The 21,023-nt window shown below is 41.6% G+C and overlaps 1 protein-coding gene across 2 annotated transcripts; it reads right to left on the bottom strand.

Annotated features, from left to right (window-relative positions):
- Positions 1 to 267: 267 nt before the first annotated feature.
- abhd5a (abhydrolase domain containing 5a) lies at positions 268 to 20,914 on the bottom strand. Of its 2 annotated transcripts, XM_051721366.1 has the most exons (8): positions 20,722 to 20,914; positions 20,240 to 20,320; positions 19,022 to 19,107; positions 10,657 to 11,029; positions 9,790 to 9,944; positions 3,250 to 3,361; positions 2,908 to 3,094; positions 268 to 1,823 (listed from the first exon to the last, which is right to left on the bottom strand). In XM_051721366.1, exons 1-8 carry the CDS (start codon positions 20,751 to 20,753, stop codon positions 1,734 to 1,736), a joined length of 1,116 nt encoding a protein of 371 aa, XP_051577326.1. In that variant the 5' UTR covers positions 20,754 to 20,914; the 3' UTR covers positions 268 to 1,733. The 2 variants fall into 2 exon arrangements, with proteins under 2 accessions (XP_051577326.1, XP_051577327.1); XM_051721367.1 differs by lacking the exon at positions 20,240 to 20,320 and having other exon boundaries at positions 20,722 to 20,910.
- Positions 20,915 to 21,023: the final 109 nt, after the last annotated feature.

The raw sequence follows: 21,023 nt of genomic DNA on the forward strand, positions 1-21,023 counted from the left end.
TTTTTTGTAGTCTAAGAAATATTTCATTAAACAGAGTCTACAAAAGAAGTGTTATGAATACTTCAACATTTATCATGTCATGAAAGACTGAAGCAAAAAATACCTTAAATGTAAACTGAAAATATGGAATAATGTAGATTATGACCTGAAAATCATAAGAGCATTCTCCGCCTGCTCTGTCATGTTGGTCTCCAGGCAACGTTTTGGCCAAAATGCGTCATATGACGAGGGCATTTGAAATGGCCTTTAGGACAGGGGACAGCTGTATTCAGAAGACTCAAAAAGAAGTTTATTATTATTATTAAAATTAACAATAATCATCTGATTTACACATGAAAAATAGATTTGTCAAAGGAGGAATAATGTTTTTCACAGACCATAAAATCTCACAAATGATATTTACAAATTATTTTTGACAGCCTCAATTTAATTTCAAATAATAATGATATTAAAATGCCTACTAAAAATGCCCATTAGCACTGAATGATTTAACAAGATATTGACTTAGTCCTGAGGCACGTGACAGTATTTACTCAGGCTTAACAGACTGTGACTTGAGACTCTGTACAATCTTCATATAAAATGTGTTAAAACGTAACCTCAGGCTGTGGGTGAAGATGAGGACAAGACCATTTTTACATTTATACAAATATAGGGGAATGTTTTAAAAATTGGGGCTCTTCTAAAAAAAAAAAAAAAAAAAAAATGTAAGCACTTAAGGAATTGTAATCTTACATGTAAATGTTACAGTAAACTGCTACCTGTGAACTGCATGACCAGAGAACATACAAGCTTGCTATGGCTCCACCCATCAGCCTCCCTTCTCAATCTCAATCTCTGTTACAATCTCATGAGGTAGAAAATAACAAAAACCTAAAAACAAATCCTCTGTTGTCTCAGATACTGATAATTGTTCATAAACATCTGGAAAATAAATAACCATTAACAAGTTATTTAATTTTTTTTTTTTTTTTTTAAATCCACATGGTTACTTGTGTGAGAAAATTAATTAAAATGCCTAATAGCTCTCACTTATTGCATTATGTCCATGGCTTCAACTTTAATGTTGTACATTAATAGTTTCATTTAAATAAAGCAAGCATGCATAAAATAACTGTCTATATGTGGAACAAAATATATTATTTAATCTGATGTTAATTTAAAACAATAAAATATACATAGGGCTTACTCATTTTATGGATGTTCTGTCTGCTCTCGGTAAGTGTGGTTTGGCAATGCTAGTTGCCTAATCCACTAAATGCCAGCTTGCAAAAGAATGAAGGTAGTACTTCAAGCTTTAATTGCTTTGATACTAGGAAAATTCCTTTTTACGGGATATACATACGGATGACGGGGCATGATAAATTGCTTTTTTTTTTCCTGCATAATTTTCTTTATAATTAATCACACTAAGATAACAAGTTAAATTGAAAGCCCTAATGTATCAAAATCTAAATCATAATATTTTTCACATTTAGTTTGCTTGCTTTCACCTCATCATTTTATCATCACAATTATGTGACATTCAGACTTATGAGTCACAAAAGTGGTTTAAAACATTAAGTAGTGGTGCAAAACAAACATCTGGTTTCCAAATCCAGCGGCTTCCAAACTGCTCAGGATGCAACATAGATGATTTGGTTGACATGATCCTAGCATCATAAAGAAGGCCATGAATGCCAAGTTTGGGATGATATGATTCCAGAAGGGAATGGACCTTTCATCATCAACCTTCAGCTAAGTGTTTCACAGACATGAAGAACCTTCTGGTTGAAGTCTTCTGGCTGGTCAGCATACACATAGTGCCCTGCACCTCGTATGGCCTAAAACCAATATAAGTCAATGGGAAGTTTAACATGAGAAAGGTACAGGTACACACTGACCAAGAATATCAAGTAAACAATCTATGTTTAAACTTTGGGTGTTTATTTTATCACCACCATTAATTATGTAAAATGTTAAAAGATATTTACTGGACTCTTTTCATTGCGTATATTAGCTTCCTTAATTACTCAAAAAGCAACAAGGGTTACACAACCGATTAGAATAACTTGACCAACTAGCTCAGTTTTTTTTGTGTTAAGAGGAGTCAATCTGAAAGGCAAGGACATTTTTTAAACACAGACCTCTGTTGGACTGCCTGCAAATTCAAGCAAGTTGAATCAATTGGAATTTATACAAATCTCTTATTCCCACTGGGAGTAAGAGGTTACTTCGGATACATCTTCTACAAGGAAAGCTCCCAGTATCTGTGAAAACCCATCACTACCATGCCATTTATTCTAAAAGGGTTAGTAAAAAAAACCAAAAAACAAATACATCTGTCATTTGCTCAACCTCATGCCAATCTGTGTGACTTTCTTTCTTGCGAAAAGGAGAAATTTAGCAGAATGTGCCATGTGCCACTTATGGGGACGGCTGCTATCAAGCTCCAAAAAAAGCGTCAAACGTCATTATTTCTTGTGTGCCTTGTAAAAAAACAAGCAGTGTGCCAGTTTGAATAAGTGAAAGTGTGCATGAGATTTGAGAGCTGTGGCAGAGCGGATTTTTCAGGAGCTAATGACTTCAATTGTGGACTTTTTTTCACACAAAGCAACTGTATGGTTTCAGAAGACTTGGAATATAACGCAAAATCATATGAACTTTTAATGATACTTCTATAGTGATTTTTTTGGGTCATTTTTTCATTCACTTTCAGTCTACAAAATAACAGCCAGGACATTCTGCAATATTATTGTCTTTTTGTTTAACACAGAAGACAAAATATGGGTTTGGAATGACACGAGGGTGAGTAAATGATAACAAAATTCCTTTTTGGGTAAACTAAACCTTTAAGCAATGCAAAACATTTCTTGAGAAGTCCTGTGTCAGTGGCAGTGTGTGGCAAGCAGTGAATGGAGAACTCACAATGATCTCTACATGGGAGTTTGGCCTCATTTCTTTGATTGAATTGCCAGAGTGGCCATCTATGCTGGAGCGTGAGCCATAGATCACCGTAATGGGGATGTCGCTGTGAATCAGGCCAATTCTCTGCAGCATGGGCCTCTTTGCCCAGCCATACGGTATGGTCATGTTTTTAAAGGCTGTTTCACCACTGAAACATTATAATAATAAAACAAAAACAGTTAGGAGATGGGTTTAAGAGTGAGCATTTCAAGATTCAAAAATGATCTTATATGATATAATTCATCAGAAAAGGAATGAGACAGACAGACAGATAGATAGATAGATAGATTGATATGGTGGTACCTTGGACTTTGGACATTAAGATGGTAGATATATTCTGTGACTCTATTGTCATTAAACATAGTGGCAAATTTCTTTTTGAAGTCTGGTCTCACAGTCTGCACAAGAGTAGGACCTTAAGGGATATACAAACACATATACAGTATAAAAAAAATTAAAAATACAAAAGTGAAAATCCACCGGAAATCGATCTATCCAAAAATGATGGATCACCCATAAATATTTAATCCTGTCATCAATTCTTTTCTGATATGTCACGTTCCCATAGTCAGAGAGATTAATGTCTGGTCATCTCTATTTTAAAACACTCGAGAGCCAGGGGACTTCTGGCTATGAAGGTACTGTATGCACTCAATTACCATTGGGCACTTTCTGCCCCGTGTTAAGTCTTGCACTCACCAAAGGATGCAGTACATACAGTATTACACCAACAACTGGCATTAATGGGAACAAATAAGACATCGTTTTTGGACATATCTGGCATTAAAAACAAACAAATGTATGCAATTAGTGTGAAAAATAGGAAAAATTAGAAATAGATATGAAATATCACAACAGATCAGTTATAAATATGGTTGGAACACACTTACAAAAATTATCATGGTACAAAAATATGGTTGTGGAGGTGGAGGCGTGGCAGAGCGCCATGCTGTTGAGAGTGAAGCAGAGGAGATGAGTGGTGAATGATTTCCACCTGTGCTTAACACCTGTCTTGTATTTCAGTGAGGAGTGATTGGGTCTTTTAAGGAGAGGAGAAAGCGGCAGTCAGGAGACAGCGGCCGACTGAGAAGCTGCTTGTGTGTTGGCTGCTGCTGTGTTGCAACTTTTTGAGTTTGTGAATTGAAGCTGCACCGTTGCGCTTTAAGTGAACGTGTTTATTTTTGTGAATAAAAGAGTTACATTCCTTAGTTGTAATTACCGTCTACAGCTTCCTCATTCCTGAACCTCGCTACACTGGTGCCGAAACCCGAGATTGAGGGAGATACGTTGTCGTGGAGTCCTCGCCATCGGCGGACATCATCAAGACCCTTCCTGGCTTCCACCAGACTCAACACCAGGACCTCCTGGAGCTTCGAGCGGAACAGGAGCAACATTTTGAGGTGCTCCTACAAGCCCAGGAGCTACTCCAGCAGTGACACCAGCCGTGGGACCCCCACCTCAGATCACTCTGGCCAAGATGGGTCCCCAGGACAACTCCAAAGCTTTCATTGAGCTGTTAGAGCAGGCCGCTGCGGGGTTGGGCCGGCCCCAGACGCAGTGGGTGGTTCGCCTGCTGCCGGCGGAGGCTCAGCTCGCGGCCCAACAACTGCCGGGGGCTAACCTGCTGGAGTACCTGAATCTGAAGCGGGCTATCCTACAGCGGGTCAGCCAGAACCCCAAGCATCATCGTCAGTGCATTTGGGCGCTGACCTATGGGGAACTTGCCAGCCCACGTGCTTTCGCCCAGCTGTTCCTGGATGCCTGCCGGAGGTGATTGCTAGCGGAGGGCCGCGATGCCGGGGGAATTGTCAACTTGGTGGTGCTGGAACAGTTCATTGACCAGCTGCCCAAAAGGTCCGTGGAATGGGTCTGGTGCCACCACCTGACATCGCTGGGGGATGCAGTCCACCTGGCTAAGGAACACTAGATGGGGTATCTGGGAGACGGCCAAGCTTTTTCTCTCTCCCTCTTCTCCTGCTGTCTCTTCCCTTCCCCTACCTTGCCCTGTTCCCATCCCTGCTCCCCGGAGATGGGGGTTTATTCCCCCAAACCATGCTCTGTGGTTCCGGGCACCTCTACCCCACTTTCTGTGTCGCTGCAGGTGCAGGGGGAAAGTATGGGCTGGTGTGCTGGCACTGCGAGGAGCCGGGCCACTTCCAGGACCAATATTCAGTGATTGATGTGGGCATGTCGGTCTGGGTCCCCGACGCGCCGCATACTGCCCCCGACCGAGTACGGACGTACAAGATACCTGTGAGTATTCAAGGGGAGGCATACAGAGCCTTAGTGGATTCGGGTTGTAATCAAACCTTGATTCACCAATTCTTGGTTCAACGGGAGCTTTGGGTACAGCACGTATGGTGAAGGTGAAGCGTGTCCATCGGGACGTTCACAAATATCCCTTTGTGCCTTTGGCTATTAAATTTCATGGGCAAAAATATAGAATAGAGGCAGCGGTTAGTCTTCATCTCACCCATCTGCTGATTTTGGGTACGAATTGGCCAGCATTTCAGTCATTATTGGGGAGATTATGTGCGGATGGGTCCGGCACCAAAGTGTCTCGGTGTGTGGTTTTTGATTCGCTGGCTGGGGAGTCGGAACTGGGGCCGTCTGTGTCAGTTCCGCATCAGGATGACGCAAGAAGGGGAAGTCCCGGCTTCCCCAGCCTTTAGAAGTTTCCCTGCTGGGGATTTCCCTCTGGAGCAGATGCGAGACGAGACCCATAGGCATGCCTTTGATCAAGTGAAAATTATTGATGGTCAATACCTCTGGCCAGACACTGCACTCGCATATCCGTACTTTCCTATTATAAATGATTGTTTGTATCGAGTGATGTAGGACGCTCAGACAAAAGAGGATACAACCCAGTTGTTCATACCGAAAAGCCGTCGGGAAATGTTATTCCAGACGGCTCATCAAAATCTGATGGCAGGACACTTAGGGCGAGAAAAAACACTAACCCGTCTAATGGCCCGTTTCTATCGGCCGGGCATTCACTGACATGTTCGCAGGTGGTGTGCGGCATGCCGTGAATGTCAGCTGGTGAATCCGCCGGCCACCCCAAGGGCGCCTTTGCGGCCACTTCTTTTTATCGATGTCCCCTTCGAAAGAATTGGAATGAACCTCATTGGGCCATTAGAGTGGACGCCATGCAGACATAACTTTGTGTTGGTTCTGGTGGACTACGCAACGCGATATCCAGAAGCAGTGACTCTATGCAACATTTCAGCATGTAGTGTTAAGGAGAATAATCTCCCGAGTGGGGATTCCGAAAGAAATCCTCAATGATCAAGGCACTACTTTCATGTCACGTACACTACGCGAACTGTACAAATTATTGGGTATTAAATAGATTCGGACAAGCGTGTACCACAAACAGACGGCTTGGTCAAACGGATTAATCAAACCTTGGTAGAGGTGTGACAAGCCACGAGATCTCGCGATATTAAAACGTGATGATATTTCTCGTTGAGGTGAAAAGCTGTCTCATGACATCAGCATGACGGAGTGTGAGGGTGCAATTAGCATAGAAGATGCCCCCGCCACATTTAAATCGTTTGTGTGGCAGCATTTTAGGTACCTGGTGGAAACAATAAAAGGTGACAGAGTGACAGACAATACACGAACAAAGGCTGTGTCTCATTTGGAAGGCTGCATCCTCCGGAGGTCGCATTTGTCGGCCGCATACGTCATCGAGGCTATCTCATTTAATTTTTTTTAAATTATTTTTTATCTATTGTCAATGCCTTTTATGTATATGCACTTACATTTATACAATTGTTAACCTTTTTTGCATTCCCAATCAAAAAATAAATAAAATAAAAAATGAAACGAGACAGCCTTGATGACGTATGCAGCTGACAAATGCGACCTCCAGAGGATGCAGCCTTCCAAACGAGACACAGCCAATATGTAAGCACTGTAAGAAAATAGTGCCGTACACTGAGGCTAACACAAGCACTATGCAAAGACACCTACAGAATCACCGCAGCTCTCAACTAAAATCAACCAGGTCTGAAGAGATTTATGTGAAATCATACACGAGAGAAGCCAGTCAGTTGAGTTTGTGGCAAAACATTTTACAGTGCTTACATATTGTTCTGTCTTTTACTGCATATGATCATTCATACTCAGAAAGCAGAACTGAAGTGACATTCATTACAAGATGATTAGTTAAAACATTTCAAAATGCACCTGCATTGTTTTGCATTTTGTGACATTCAGTCGAATAAAAGACATATACACTACCGGTCAAAAGTTTTGAAACACTTGCCTGAAATGTTTCATGATCTTAAAAATCTTTTGATCTGAAGGCGTATGCTTAAATGTTTGAAATTAGTTTTGTAGACAAAAATATAATTGTGCCACCATATTAATTTATTTCATTACAAAACTAAAATTTAATAAAATAAAAAAAAGTTTTTGAAATTGATGACTAATAAAGAAAAGCAGCCAATAAGTGCCCAACATAGATGGGAACTCCTTCAGTACTGTTTAAAAAGCATCCCAGGGTGATACCTCAAGAAGTTGGTCAAGAAAATGTCAAGAGTACATTTCGGCAAATTCTTGGCAAAGGGTGACTACTTTGAAGATGCTAAAATATAACACAGTTTTTATTTATTTTGGATTTTGGTTAGTCACAACATAATTCCCATAGTTCCATTTATGTTATTCCATAGTTCTGATGACTTTACTATTATTCTAAAATGTGAAAAAAAAAAAAAAAAAATTATAATAAAGAATGAGTGTTTCAAAGCTTTTGACTGGTAGTGTATATAGTGTTAAAATATCATCTCGTGAACCCAGTATCGTGTATCGTCTCGTCTCGTGAGCTAAGTGTATTGTCACACCCCGAAACCTTGGAAAACATGATTCGTAAGTTCGTGCACGAAGATGCTCAGAATTGGGATAAGTGGCTTTAACCCTTTTATTCACAGTGCGAGAGGTCCCATAAGCCTCCACAGGGTTCTCCCCGTTTGAATTATTGTATGGGCGTAAGTCTCGTGGTGTCTTAGACATCGTGAGGGAAAATTGGGAGGAGGGACCTTCAACCAGCAAAAACTAAATTCAATAAGTTCTTGGCCTGAGACCAAAACTCCACAGATTGGGGCAGTTATCAAAGGAGAATTTGCTACAGGCTCAAGAAGGTCAATCCCGGCTGTATAACATGGGCGCTCGGCTACGGGAATTTACACAGGGAGATAAAGTCCTTGTATTACTACCCACATCAAGCTCCAAATTACTTGCAAAGTGGCAAGGGCCCTTTGAGGTCACACGGCGAGTTGGGGAAGTCGATTATGAGGTGACATGTACGAACAGAGGCAGAACACGTCAGATTTACTACCTCAACCTCCTAAAACTATGGAGAGAGGCGGTCCCTGTGACATTGGCTATGGTGGTCCCGGAGAGGGAGGAGCTCGGTCCGGAGGTGAATTTAAAAATCACCGATTGAGTCACCCTGGTTCCCTGTGGAGACCACCTCTCACCGTCCCAAATCACGTAGGTTGCCAGGTTGCAAGGAGAATTCTCCGATGTGTTCTCGCCTCTTCCTGGACGTACGAATCTCATACAGCACCATATCGAAACGACCCCAGGGGTAGTGGTAAACAGTCATCCCTACCGTTTACCCGAACACAAAAAAAGGTAGTGCAGGAGGAATTGAGGGCTATGCTTGACATGGGGGTAATAGAAGAACCCCACTGTGATTGGGCCAGTCTGGTAGTCTTAGTCCCTAAGAGTGACATATCGGTCTGGTTTTGTGTGGATTATAGAAAAGTGAATGCGGTGTCTAAATTTTATGTGTACCCAATGCCTCGCATTGATGAACTGCTCGATCAGTTGGGTGTGGCTCATTTTTATGCGACACTGGATTTAACAAAGGGATATTGGCAGATTCCCTTGACTCCCATGTCTCGAGAAAAAAATTGACTTTTCCACTCCGTTCCACACCAATTCATTATTCTTCCGTTCGGTGTGTTTGGGGCCCTGGCGATGTTTCAGTGACTCATGGACAAAGTCCTTCACCCACACGCTGCCTATCTGGATGATATCATCATCTATAGCAGTGATTGCCAGCGGCACATCCAGCATCTGAGGGCTGTCTTGAGGTTGATGAGGCGGGCAGGACTCACGGTAAATCCGAAGTAGTGTGCAACTGGGTGGGTGGAAGTATGGTATTTGGGCTTCCACTTGGGTCATGGACAAGTGCGTCCCCAAATTGATAAGACAGCAGCCATTGCGGCTTGTTTGAGGCCCAAGTACAAAAAGGGGGTGAGATAGTTCCTGGGGTTGGCTGGCTATTATCGGAGGTTTTTGCATAATTTTTCAGACGTCACCAGCCCGCTGACTGATCACTAAAAAGGGAGTGCCCGACCCGGTCCAGTGGATGGAGCCGTGCCAACAGGCTTTCTTACAAGTAAAAGCCACATTCTCTTCCCCTGACTTTTTTAATTTAAAGCTGAACCATTGTGCTTTAAACAAATATGTTTATTTTTCTGAATAAAAGAGTGACATTACTGAGTTGTAATTGCTGTCTCTTGCTTCCTCATTCCTGAACCTCATTACAATGGTATTTTAGACTGTATTCTTTGCTGTACGTTGGAGTACCATGTAAATACTGTGGTACTGTATGAACATAATCCTTCTTTACCGTCTTTTGAGACCTTCTTTTGTTATATTGGTATATAACAAGGTATCATGGTATTACCATCTAAACCATGGTAAAGTTTAAGTGATTCTTGAGAGAGTATCATCATTATTAATCTATAAACTTAAAATGGAAACATGCATCGCATTTATACTTTTATCAGGTCTGATTAAGACTCAGATTAGAGTAAATCTTACCTAATGGACCAGCCAGTCTGAGACCAGCGAGGGGGTTGAATGGGCTCAGCATGGCCCCCAGAGCTTTGATCCACACTGGAATGGGTCGGTCTTGGTCTCCCGGGTCGGGCCGCTCTGGAAAACCCCACGGTTCCACCAGAATCAGGTGCTTTACTCTACAAAATCAGCAACGAGAAACGCTGTAATAGCAACACCTGTTAAATTAATAGAAAATATGTGTAGACTTTGTGATGTGAATTTCTGCCTGCCCAGAAGTATTAAGTAGATTATTAGGTAGAATACAGTATTTCACAGACCTAAATCTGAAAACAAAAAATTTTTTTGTCCTTCTTGACAATCTTTGCTACTTCCTCTTTGTTTATTTGCTATTAAGTGCATCAGAAAAATCTCTGAATACCTATGCCAAACTCAAAACTATGGTGCGAAATCTACATCACGGCTGTGCCACAACTCAACAGGAAATCTGACACAGTTTAGCATTGAATTCTGAGGCCAAACTGCCTCAGTTAAAGGAAATTGAGAAACCAAGGGAAAAAAACAAACAGGAAGGCTAAAGAAGGATGTTGAAAACAGTGGCCTGCTTCTAGAGTCCACATACAGTATAAGTCAACAGTGAGATTTTATGAATATGCATGAAAAGTAGGAAAACAGAAATGCAATATAAATGTACTGACCTCTAATCTACATGGATATCAATGTGTGCTGCAGTTACACATTTTTCATTATTTTCCCATACATTTAAATATAGAATTATAACAAACCATGTTTTCAACTGGACAAATACTGTGAATCTAAATGAAATATCTCAATATACTAAGTACCTAACATTTACTAACTAATAAAGAACATGTATCTTTATTTGCAAACCTGGTAGGGTATTTTATTGCATAGGAGGCTGCCAGATATCCTCCCAGGTTATGACCCAGCATAATCATACTCTCCAGGCCCAGTTTCTTCCTCCATTGCTCAATGGACTCCACAAACTGGAGCTCAGCCTCTTGGGTGTCTGTGCTGAAGTGAGGTCTGCTGCTCTGACCGAAGCCCAGCAGGTCAAAGGCATAGACGGGCCTCTGCTGAGACAGAGAGTCCAGGTTCAGGGCCCAAAGACCGACGCCGCCCCCAAATCCATGCAGCAGCACCAGAGGGGTCTTACTTTCCATGGGCCCCTTAAACACCAATGTCCATAGCATTTTGTTGTCTGATATGTGGACAAACTGCTTGAAGAACTTGCTTTTGATGTCTGATAGGAGTTAAGGGGTAAAGAGAGGGGAGACATTAACAGCATCAGCTTACATTTCTGCATTAGTAAACTTCAATTACACCTTTTAAGAACTTCATACTTCTACTAACAGACTTAGCAAAATAGTACTCATACAATTGTTATGATGTACACTACCGGTCAAATGTTTTGAAACACTTACTCATTCTTTATTATAAATTTTTTTATTTTTTTTTCACATTTTAGAATAATAGTAAAGTCATTAAAACTATGGAATAACATAAATGGAACTATGGGAATTATGTTGTGACTAAACAAAATCCAAAATAAATCAAAACTGTGTTATATTTTAGCATCTTCAAAGTAGTCACCCTTTGCCTAGAATTTTCAGAAATGTATTCTTGACATTTTCTTGACCAACTTCTTGAGGTATCACCCTGGGATGCTTTTTAAACAGTATTGGGAGTTCCCATCTATATGCTGGGCGCTCATTGGCTGCTTTTCTTTATTATTTGGTCCAAGTCATCAATTTCAAAAAAATTTTTTTTTTTTTTTTATTACATTTTAGATTTATAATGAAATAAATTAATATGGTGGCACAAATATATATAATTTTTTAATAAAACTAATTTCAAACATTTAAGCATATGCCCCCATGTCAAGCATAGCCCTCAATTCCTCCCGCACTACCTTTTTTTGTGTTCGGGTAAACGGTAGGGATGACTGTTTACCACTACCCCTGGGGTCGTTTCGACATGGTGCTGTATGAGATTCGTACGTCCAGGAAGAGGCGAGAACACATCGGAGAATTCTCCTTGCAACCTGGCAACCTACGTGATTTGGGACAGTGAGAGGTGGTCTCCACAGGGAACCAGGGTGACTCGATCGGTGATTTTTAAATTCACCTCCGGACCGAGCTCCTCCCTCTCCGGGACCACCATAGCCAATGTCACAGGGACCAACTCTCTCCATAGTTTTAGGAGGTTGAGGTAGTAAATCTGACGTGCTCCGCCTCTGTTCGTACATGTCACCTCATAATCGACTTCCCCAACTCGCCGTGTGACCTCAAAGGGCCCTTGCCACTTTGCAAGTAATTTAGAGCTTGATGTGGGTAGTAATACAAGACTTTATCTCCCTGCGTAAATTCCCGTAGCCGAGCTCCCATGTTATACAGCCGGGATTGACCTTCTTGAGCCTGTAGCATATTCTCCTTTGATAGCTGCCCCAATCTGTGGAGTTTTGGTCTCAGGCCAAGAACTTATTGAATTTAGTTTTTGCTGGTTGAAGGTCCCTCCTCCCAATTTTCCCTCACGATGTCTAAGACACCACGAGACTTACGCCCATACAATAATTCAAACGGGGAGAACCCTGTGGAGGCTTATGGGACCTCTCGCACTGTGAATAAAAGGGTTAAAGCCACTTATCCCAATTCTGAGCATCTTCGTGCACGAACTTACGAATCATGTTTTCCAAGGTTTAGGGGTGTGACGATACACTTAGCTCACGAGATGAGACGATACATGATACTGGGTTCACGAGACGATATTTTAACACTATATACACTACCAGTCAAAAGTTTTGAAACACACTCATTCTTTATTATAATTTTATTTTTTATTTTTTTCACATTTTAGAATAATAGTAAAGTCATCAGAACTATGGAATAACATAAATGGAACTATGGGAATTATGCTGTGACTAACCAAAGTCCAAAATAAATAAAAACTGTGTTATATTTCAGCATCTTCAAAGTAGTCACCCTTTGCCTAGAATTTTCAGAAATGTATTCTTGACATTTTCTTGACCAACTTCTTGAGGTATCACCCTGGGATGCTTTTTAAACAGTATAGGAGTTCCCATTTATATGCTGGGCACTTATTGGCTGCTTTTCTTTATTATTTGGTCTTTATTTTTATTTTTTTTTATTACATTTTAGATTTATAATGAAATAAATTAATATGGTGGCACAATTATATATATTTTTTTCTATAAAACTAATTTCAAACATTTAAGCATACGCCTTCAGATCAAAAGATTTTTAAGATCATGAGAAACATTTCGGTCAAGTGTTTCAAAACTTTTGACCGGTAGTGTACTTAAAAGGTGCACCCTGTAAAATTAGCAATATGTATTTGCATTTTATTTTCGTTTCAGTTTCCTATGTCATTGTACAATTGCGCTATTTGCAGTCAGCCATGACATGCAGTCAGAATTTATTACGCAAATAAAAGCGTCAAATTATAGGGGATTATTGAGGTAAAGCAAGTAATATCTGGCTGGTCATATGATCTCAACATGGCAACATGTTCATATATATATTATATATATATATATATATATATATATATACACAGTGCACAGGGTATCTTCTGTTTTTGTGTATATCTCATACTAAATTGTTTCAAAAATTCAAACAAAATCTACAGTTTTAAAATGATAATGTTATTTACTGAAGCAAAAACGTTATCCAATACCAACTGGTCCTGTGTGAAAAAGTATTCGCCCCCTTATTTACTAAATCTACGAAACTACATTCATAATGGAGTCCAGCTGGACAAGACACACCCAGGCCTGATTACTGCCAGCCAAATCAATCAAATCAACACCTAAATAGAACTTTTTCAGCAGCATGAAGTTGGCTAAAAGGTCTCACCCAGTAGCACACTATGCCAAAGTCAAAAGAAATTCCAGAAATTATGAGGGAAAAGGTGATTGAAATACATCAGTCTGGGAAGGGTTTCAAAGCTATTTTAAAGGCTCTGGGACTCCAAAGAACCACAGTAAGAGCCATTATCTCCATATGGAGAAAACTTGGCACAGTAGTGAACCTTCCCAAAAGTGGCCATCCTTCCAAAATTCCTTCGAGCACAGCGACGACTCATCCAGGAAGTCACAAAAAAGCCAAGGACAACATCCAAGGAACTGCAGGCCTCTTTCACATCATTAAAGGTCACTGTTCATGACTCCACTATCAGAAAGACACTGGCCAAAAATGGCATCCAGTGGAGAGGCGAAAACCACTACAAACCCAGAAGAACATTAATGCTTGTCTTAATTTTGCCAAAACACACCTTGATGATCCTCAAATCTTTTGGAGAATGTTTTGTGAACTGATGGGTTGAAAGTGGAACTGTTTGGAAGACAGGGGTCCCGTTACATCTGGCTTAAATCAAACACAGAATTCCACAAAAAGAACATCACATGGTGTAGGGATGCTTTGCTTCATAGCCAGGGTGACTTGCAATATTTGTGGGAAACATTAATTCTGCTCTCTACCAGAAAATCCTAAAGGAGAACGTCCAGTCATCAGTCCATGAGCTGAAGCGCAACTGGATTATGCAGCAAGACAATGATCCAAAGCATAGGAGTAAGTCCACCCCTGAATGGCTCAAAGAAGCTAAATTAAAATTTTGGAGTGGCCCAGTCAAAGTCCTGATGTGAACCCGATTGAGATGCTGTGGCAGGACCTTAAACAGGCAGCATGCTCGAAAACCCTCCAATGTGGCTGAACTAAAGCAGTTCTGCAAAGAAGAATGGGCCAAAATTCCACCACAGCGTTGTGAATGACTGATCTCCAGTTATCAGAAGCGTTTGGTTGTAGTTGTTGCTAGTAAAGGTGGCACAACCAGCTATTAAGTTTAAGGGGGCAGTTAGCTTTTCACATGGGTGATATAGGTGTTGGATAACTTTTTTGCCTCAAAACTACTTCAAAGAGTTCTCATCAAAAAAATCCTCCACGTGCAGCAATGACAGCTTTGCAGATCCTTAGCATTCCAGGTGTCAGTTTGTCCAGATACTCAGGTGACATTTCACCCCACACTTCCTGTAGCACTTGCCATAGATGTGGCTGTCTTGTCAGGCACCTCTCATGCACCTTACAGTCTAGCTGATCCCACAAAAGCTCAATGGGGTTAAGATCCATAACACTCATTTCCAAATATCTGTTGTCCAATGTCTGTGTTTCTTTGCCTACTCTAACCTTTTCTCTTTTTTTCTGTTTCAAAAGTGGCTTTTTCTTTGCAATTTTTCCCATAAGGCCTGCACCCCTGAGTCTTCTCTTTGCTGTTTGTGGAGCGGGATGTGGTCATGTGTCTGTCACTGGGGAAAGAGGAAGTGGTAAGGGCCATCACCTGGTGATTAATGATTCGTAACACCTGTGTCTCGTTACAGTGATGACGGAGATGGGCTTGAAAAGGCTGCCGAGAACACCAGTGAGGGAGAGGCAGTCGGGACCAAGGAAACCTTGAAGTAGTGAAGCTGAAGTATATTAAGTTGTGAAGCTAAAGCATATTAAGTTGAAGCTGAAGTGTATTCAGTTGTGAAGCTGAAGTGTATTTAGTTGTGAAGCTGAAGTGTATTATGCTGTGAAGCTAAAGTGCATGAAAACCATTAAACCTTGACTTACTTGGACTGCCACCCTGCTTCACGCTCCCTTCCTTATTCCTGGAACCTTCTACACTGGTGCCGAAACCTGGGAAAAATTCTGCGAAGACTGGTCACCATGGACACCTCACTGCTGGGCGAAGTCATCCCTGCCCTGGCTAGCATCCAGGAGACCCATCACCAAGCCCTGCTCGCCCAGGAGTGTCGTTTCCAGGAGCTCCTCCAGGCCCAGGCAGAGGATCAGCAGGCTCTACGGAGCTGGCTAGCTCCAGGCAGATCCTCCGGCACGACCCCGGAGGCAGCGATGAAGCCGCACCTTCTCCTCACGAAGATGGGCCCCCAGGACGATCCGGAGGCATTCGTGGGCCTCTTTGAACACTACGCCACCACCTCCGGCTGGCCTCAAGCCCAATGGGCCCTCCACTTGCTACCGCTGCTTTCCAGGGAGGCCCGACTCGTGGCACAACTGCCAGCTGAGGACCGCCTAGACTACACAAAGCTGAAGACCACTGTCCTGCAATGGGTGGGCCGCACCCCCGAACAGCACCGCCATTGGTTCCGCTCCCTTACGCTGAGTGACGTCAGTCGCCCGTTTGCATTTGCCCAACAGCTCTGGGACGCCTGCCGAAAATGGGTGCTAGACCGTTGTATCGAGTGACACAGAACACTCAAACCCATGAAAAAACAAGCCAGTTATTAGTCCCAAGGAGCCATCGGGAAACACTTTTCCAGGCGGCTCACCATAATCCTATGGCAGGTCACTTAGGACAAGAGAGAACATTACACCATTTAATGGTCCGCTTTTATTGGCTGGGCATTCATGGGGATGTACGCAGATGGTGTGCGGCATGCTGTGAATGTCAGCTGGTGAATCCACCCGCCACCCCAAGAGCACCATTGCATCCATTACCGTTAATCAAGGCCCCCTTCGAAAGAATCTGTATGGACCTTGTTGGGCCATTAGAATGGTCAGCACGCAGATACCGCTTTGTATTAGTCCTGGTGGATTATGCAACACGATATCCGGAAGCAGTGGGGATTCCGAAACAAATCTTCACCGACCAAGGCATGTTTATGTCATGAACACTATGCAAACTTTATGAATTGCTGGGGATTAAATCGATCCGCACCAGCGTTTATCACCCGCAAACTGGTGCTGGTTTAACGGTTTAATCGCACCCTGAAAAACATGATACGTAAGTTCGTACACGAGGACGCTAGAAAAAGTGCGCAATTGGGCGGGTGGAAGTACAGTATCTGGGCTTCAACTTGGGACATGGGCAGGTACAACCCCAAATTGATAAAACTGCAGCGATAGCGGCCTGCCCACGTTGGACGGAGGGGTGCCAACAGGCTTTCACAAGAGTGAAATCTGCACTCTGTGGTGGGCCGCTCCTACATGCTCTTAACTTCTCTCTCCCCTGACAGATGCATCAGAGAGGGGGTTGGGGGCCGTGCTCTCTCAGGAGGTGGAGGGGGTGGAGCGCCCCTTGCTGTACATTAGTCGTAAGCTCTCTTTGAGAGAGACTAAGTACAGCATGATCGAAAAAGAGTGTCTTGGGCGGTCCTAACCCTCCACTATTACCTGCTGGGGCGGGCCTTCATCCTCCACTCGGATCACGCCCTGCTTCGGTGGCTCCACCGCATGAAGGATACCAGTGTGTGGATCACTCGTTGGTACCTGGCACTTCAGCCCTTCAAATTCAAGGTGGTCCACAGGCCGGGGCCGCAGATGGTTGTGGGTGATTTCCTCTCCAGGAATGGGGGGTGGGGGGTGTTAGCAGGGTGGACGTTGCCCGGGCCTGAGTCGGGCAGTGGGGGTATGTGGAGTGGGACGTGGTCATGTGTCTGTCACTGGGGAGAGAGGAAGCGGTAAGGGCCATCACCTGGTGATTAATGATACGTAACACCTGTGTCTCATTACAGTGACGATGGAGATGGGCTTGAAAAGGCCGCCGAGAACACCAGTGAAGGAGAGACATTCGGGAACAAGGAAACCCCAAAGTAGAGAAGCTGAAGTATATTAAGTTGTGAAGCTGAAATATATTTAGTTGTGAAGCTGAAGTGTATTATGCTGTGAAGCTAAAGTGCATGAACTGTTGTCAAGCTGAAAAACCATTAAACCTTGACTTACTTGGACTGAAACTAGGCTTCACGCTCAGTTACTTATTCTTGGAACCTTCTACACTGTTGTACATGAAACTGGTGTTGAGCGGGTATTATTCAATGAAGCTGTCAGCTGAGGAAATGTGAGGCGTCTATTTCTCAAACTAGAGACTCTGATGTACTTATCCTCTTGTTTAGTTGTACATCTGGCCTTCCACATCTCTTTCTGTCCTTGTTAGAGCCAGTTGTCCTTTGACTTTAAGACTGTAGTGTACACCTTTGTATGAAATCTTCAGTTTTTTGTCAATTTCAAGCATTGTATAGCCTTCATTCTTCAAAACAATGATTGACTGATGAGTTTCTAGAGAAAGCTGCTTCTTTTTTGCCATTTTTGACCTACAATATTGACCTTAAGACATGCCAGTCTATTGCATACTGTGTCAACTCAAAAACAAACACAAAGACAATGTTAAGCTTCATTTAACGAACCAAAAAGCTTTCAGCAGTGTTTGATATAATGGCAAGTGATTTTCTAGTACCAAATTAGCAATTTAGCATGATAACTCAAGGATAAGGTGTTGGAGTGATGGCTGCTGGAAATGGGGCCTGTCTAGATTTGATCAAAAATGACTTTTTTCAAATAGTGATGGTGCTGTTTTTTACATCAGTAATGTCCTGACTATACTTTGTGATCAGCTGAATGCCACTTTGGTGAATTAAAGTACCGATTTCCTTCTGAAACAGCTAAATCTGTACATTATTCCAAACTTTTGGACGCCAGTGTATATGTACAGTATATACTGGATATATTAAGTGTACATTGAACTTGTTTATTATTTTGCCTAATTAAAACCCAAGGTAATTAAGAATAAAAAGACTTGTTTTTTAGTTAATTTTCAGTTTTAAAGGAATAAAAGTTGTTTCTGTGGTTCTTATACACATTGAGGGAAGAGTTGAAATGATTGCCAGTGGTAATTGACATCATCGCACAAATGTGTTACATAGATGTTAGATTGAAAATAATCTTCTACCACATGCCATTTATTAATGTTTCCCTGAATCAAAAGCAAATTCAGCATGGCAAATATCAACATTTCCTCACCAAAATTAAGAAAGGTCAGCTTAACTATATTTGCAAAGGTTATGGATAATCACAGGAATTCAAAATAACAATGCTCATGTTTCATCTTCATAAATAAAGAGTAATTTCAGAACAAGTTGGGTCTCTTATTCAGAACAGTCTGGATAGTATTCAGGATAATTTTGAATTGATTTGTCTTAACAAACTTTGCTAATAGTGATGAGCACTTAAACACTCACTGCCTTAATATAGAGATAAATCAAAGACAAAAACAATCAGGCATTCATTAATCAACAGAGAAAGTCCCATCAGGAACTGTGATTTGTAACATAATGACTCATATTGCTTTTTATATAGTTGAGCTGTATAAGGGCAGGGTGAAGCCAAACCTGAGTGAACTTTACAAACTTATACAAGAGAAGGACACAATGGTGGTTACTCACACTGCAGCATCCTCTCCTCTGCCTCCTTGAGTTGTCTTTGAGATGTCGGGCACCAGGAGGGCAGCCAGCTGGTGATCCACCATGACCTACAACACAACTTGTGAGCATCATTCTTCACTCATATCACTTAATTTTAATTAATTAATTTTAATTCACACACATACAGTGAAATTCTTTTTTTTTCACATATCCCAGCTAAGCTGGGGTCAGAGTGCAGGGTCAGCCATGATATGGCACCCCTGGAGCAGATAGGGTCAAGGGCCGTGCTCAAGGGCCCAACAGTGGCATCTTGGCAGTGCTGGGGTTTGAACCCCCAACCTTCTGATCAGTAACCCACATAACCATAACCACTGAGCCACCACTTACAGCAGATGACAGGCAGCCGTGGAAGACATGGCAGGAAGACGTGGGTGAGAAACAGATCAATATTTATGCCCTATATTACTATAAATCACTACTGTACAGCCCTCCTACAGTAAGAGTTCTTCTTTTTTTGTTTTTGGAGATTTGCATTCTTCGTGCATATCGCCACCTACAAGGTAGGGAGGAGAATTTATAGTAAAAAAAAGGAAATAAATACTGTATTAATCTGTTTCTCACCCACACCTATCATATCGCTTCAGAAGACCACTGGAGTCTTATGGATTACTTTTATGCTGTCTTTATGTGATTTTTGGAGTTTCAAAGTTTTGGTCACCATTCACTTGCATTGTGAGGACCTACAAAGCTGAAAAACTTCTAAAACTCTTCACTTGTGTTCTGCAGAAGAAAGAAAGTCACACATCTGGGATGGCATGAGGTTGAGTAAATGATGAGAGAATTTGCAATTTTGGTTAAACTATTCCTTTAACTTTAAGAGGACACAACAACCCTCAACCCTTCATGAGAAATGACCTTATAAACAGTTCAAAAATGAGGTAAAACATTACATTACAGTGTTCTTGTTACATATAATTCATGTTATTATTACTAACAGCAGAGTATTAAGTAGAACAATGTGCATTACATAATAAGTACATGTAGATGTTGTTCATTAGTATGACTAAGTGTTTACTATGTACTGACATAGTAACATGAACAGTAATGTGACCAAAACAGAACCTAAATTATACAGTGCATTGTAATGGTAAGAGTTCAGCTCAAGCAGGGATACATTTGAGTAAGTAGAGGTATGAGTAGTCTGTTAAGCACAGGTTTAAACTGCTGGACACAGATTACCTCGCTGTCTTGTCCAAGAAACAGACAACATTGTTGAAGAAACTATAAATACCGAAGAACATCAGTACACGCTGTGCCAGTCTAAAGTCAAGAGAATATGAGAGAGAGAGAGATCTGTCAATCAAACGACTGTCAATCAAATAATTAACCGTGTTAGATATTAGTTTAGTGTATTATTAAAGTATGTTATTACTAAACGTATCTATTAGTAGAGGGACGTTTTGTGCTCATTAAGACACACAAATATCTTAAGAAGTAACACAACACATTGTAACAACAGTGTCATGTTTTCTTGATCTACACCTACTATACACAAACAGTTCACTAACAGCGTGCCAACGACAACTGTTCACAACAATACGACTCACTAAAACAACAACATCAGTAACAATGAACAGACTGATAACACATAACATTATTATTGTACTAATAAAGCAGAGGGGATTTTTTAAGCAAATGTGTGTTTTGAGGGTGAATCTCACCCCGTGTCCGCTGACAGTGTATGCTCTGCCATGTTTCTGTCGGTTATTGCTCGGATCCATTTAATGAGCCAGTGAGTCAGTCATCCGTTCGATTCAGACTGATTCGCGAATCATTTCAGGACGAATATGCGCGGGTTGCAGCTAAACTGATTCGCGATTCAACTCCGAACCGGTTCAAAAGAGATTCACTCACAGTTCGGACAACCGTACCACTGATCATGTGACCCTGAACGTCATCCATGGACTATGATCCAGACATCCTACCTGATTCTATCAGCGCTGAATGTACAGTTCAGAAGTCA

This window comes from Myxocyprinus asiaticus, chromosome 16, assembly GCF_019703515.2.
Source record: "Myxocyprinus asiaticus isolate MX2 ecotype Aquarium Trade chromosome 16, UBuf_Myxa_2, whole genome shotgun sequence".
In the NCBI taxonomy this organism is placed as follows: domain Eukaryota; kingdom Metazoa; phylum Chordata; class Actinopteri; order Cypriniformes; family Catostomidae; genus Myxocyprinus; species Myxocyprinus asiaticus.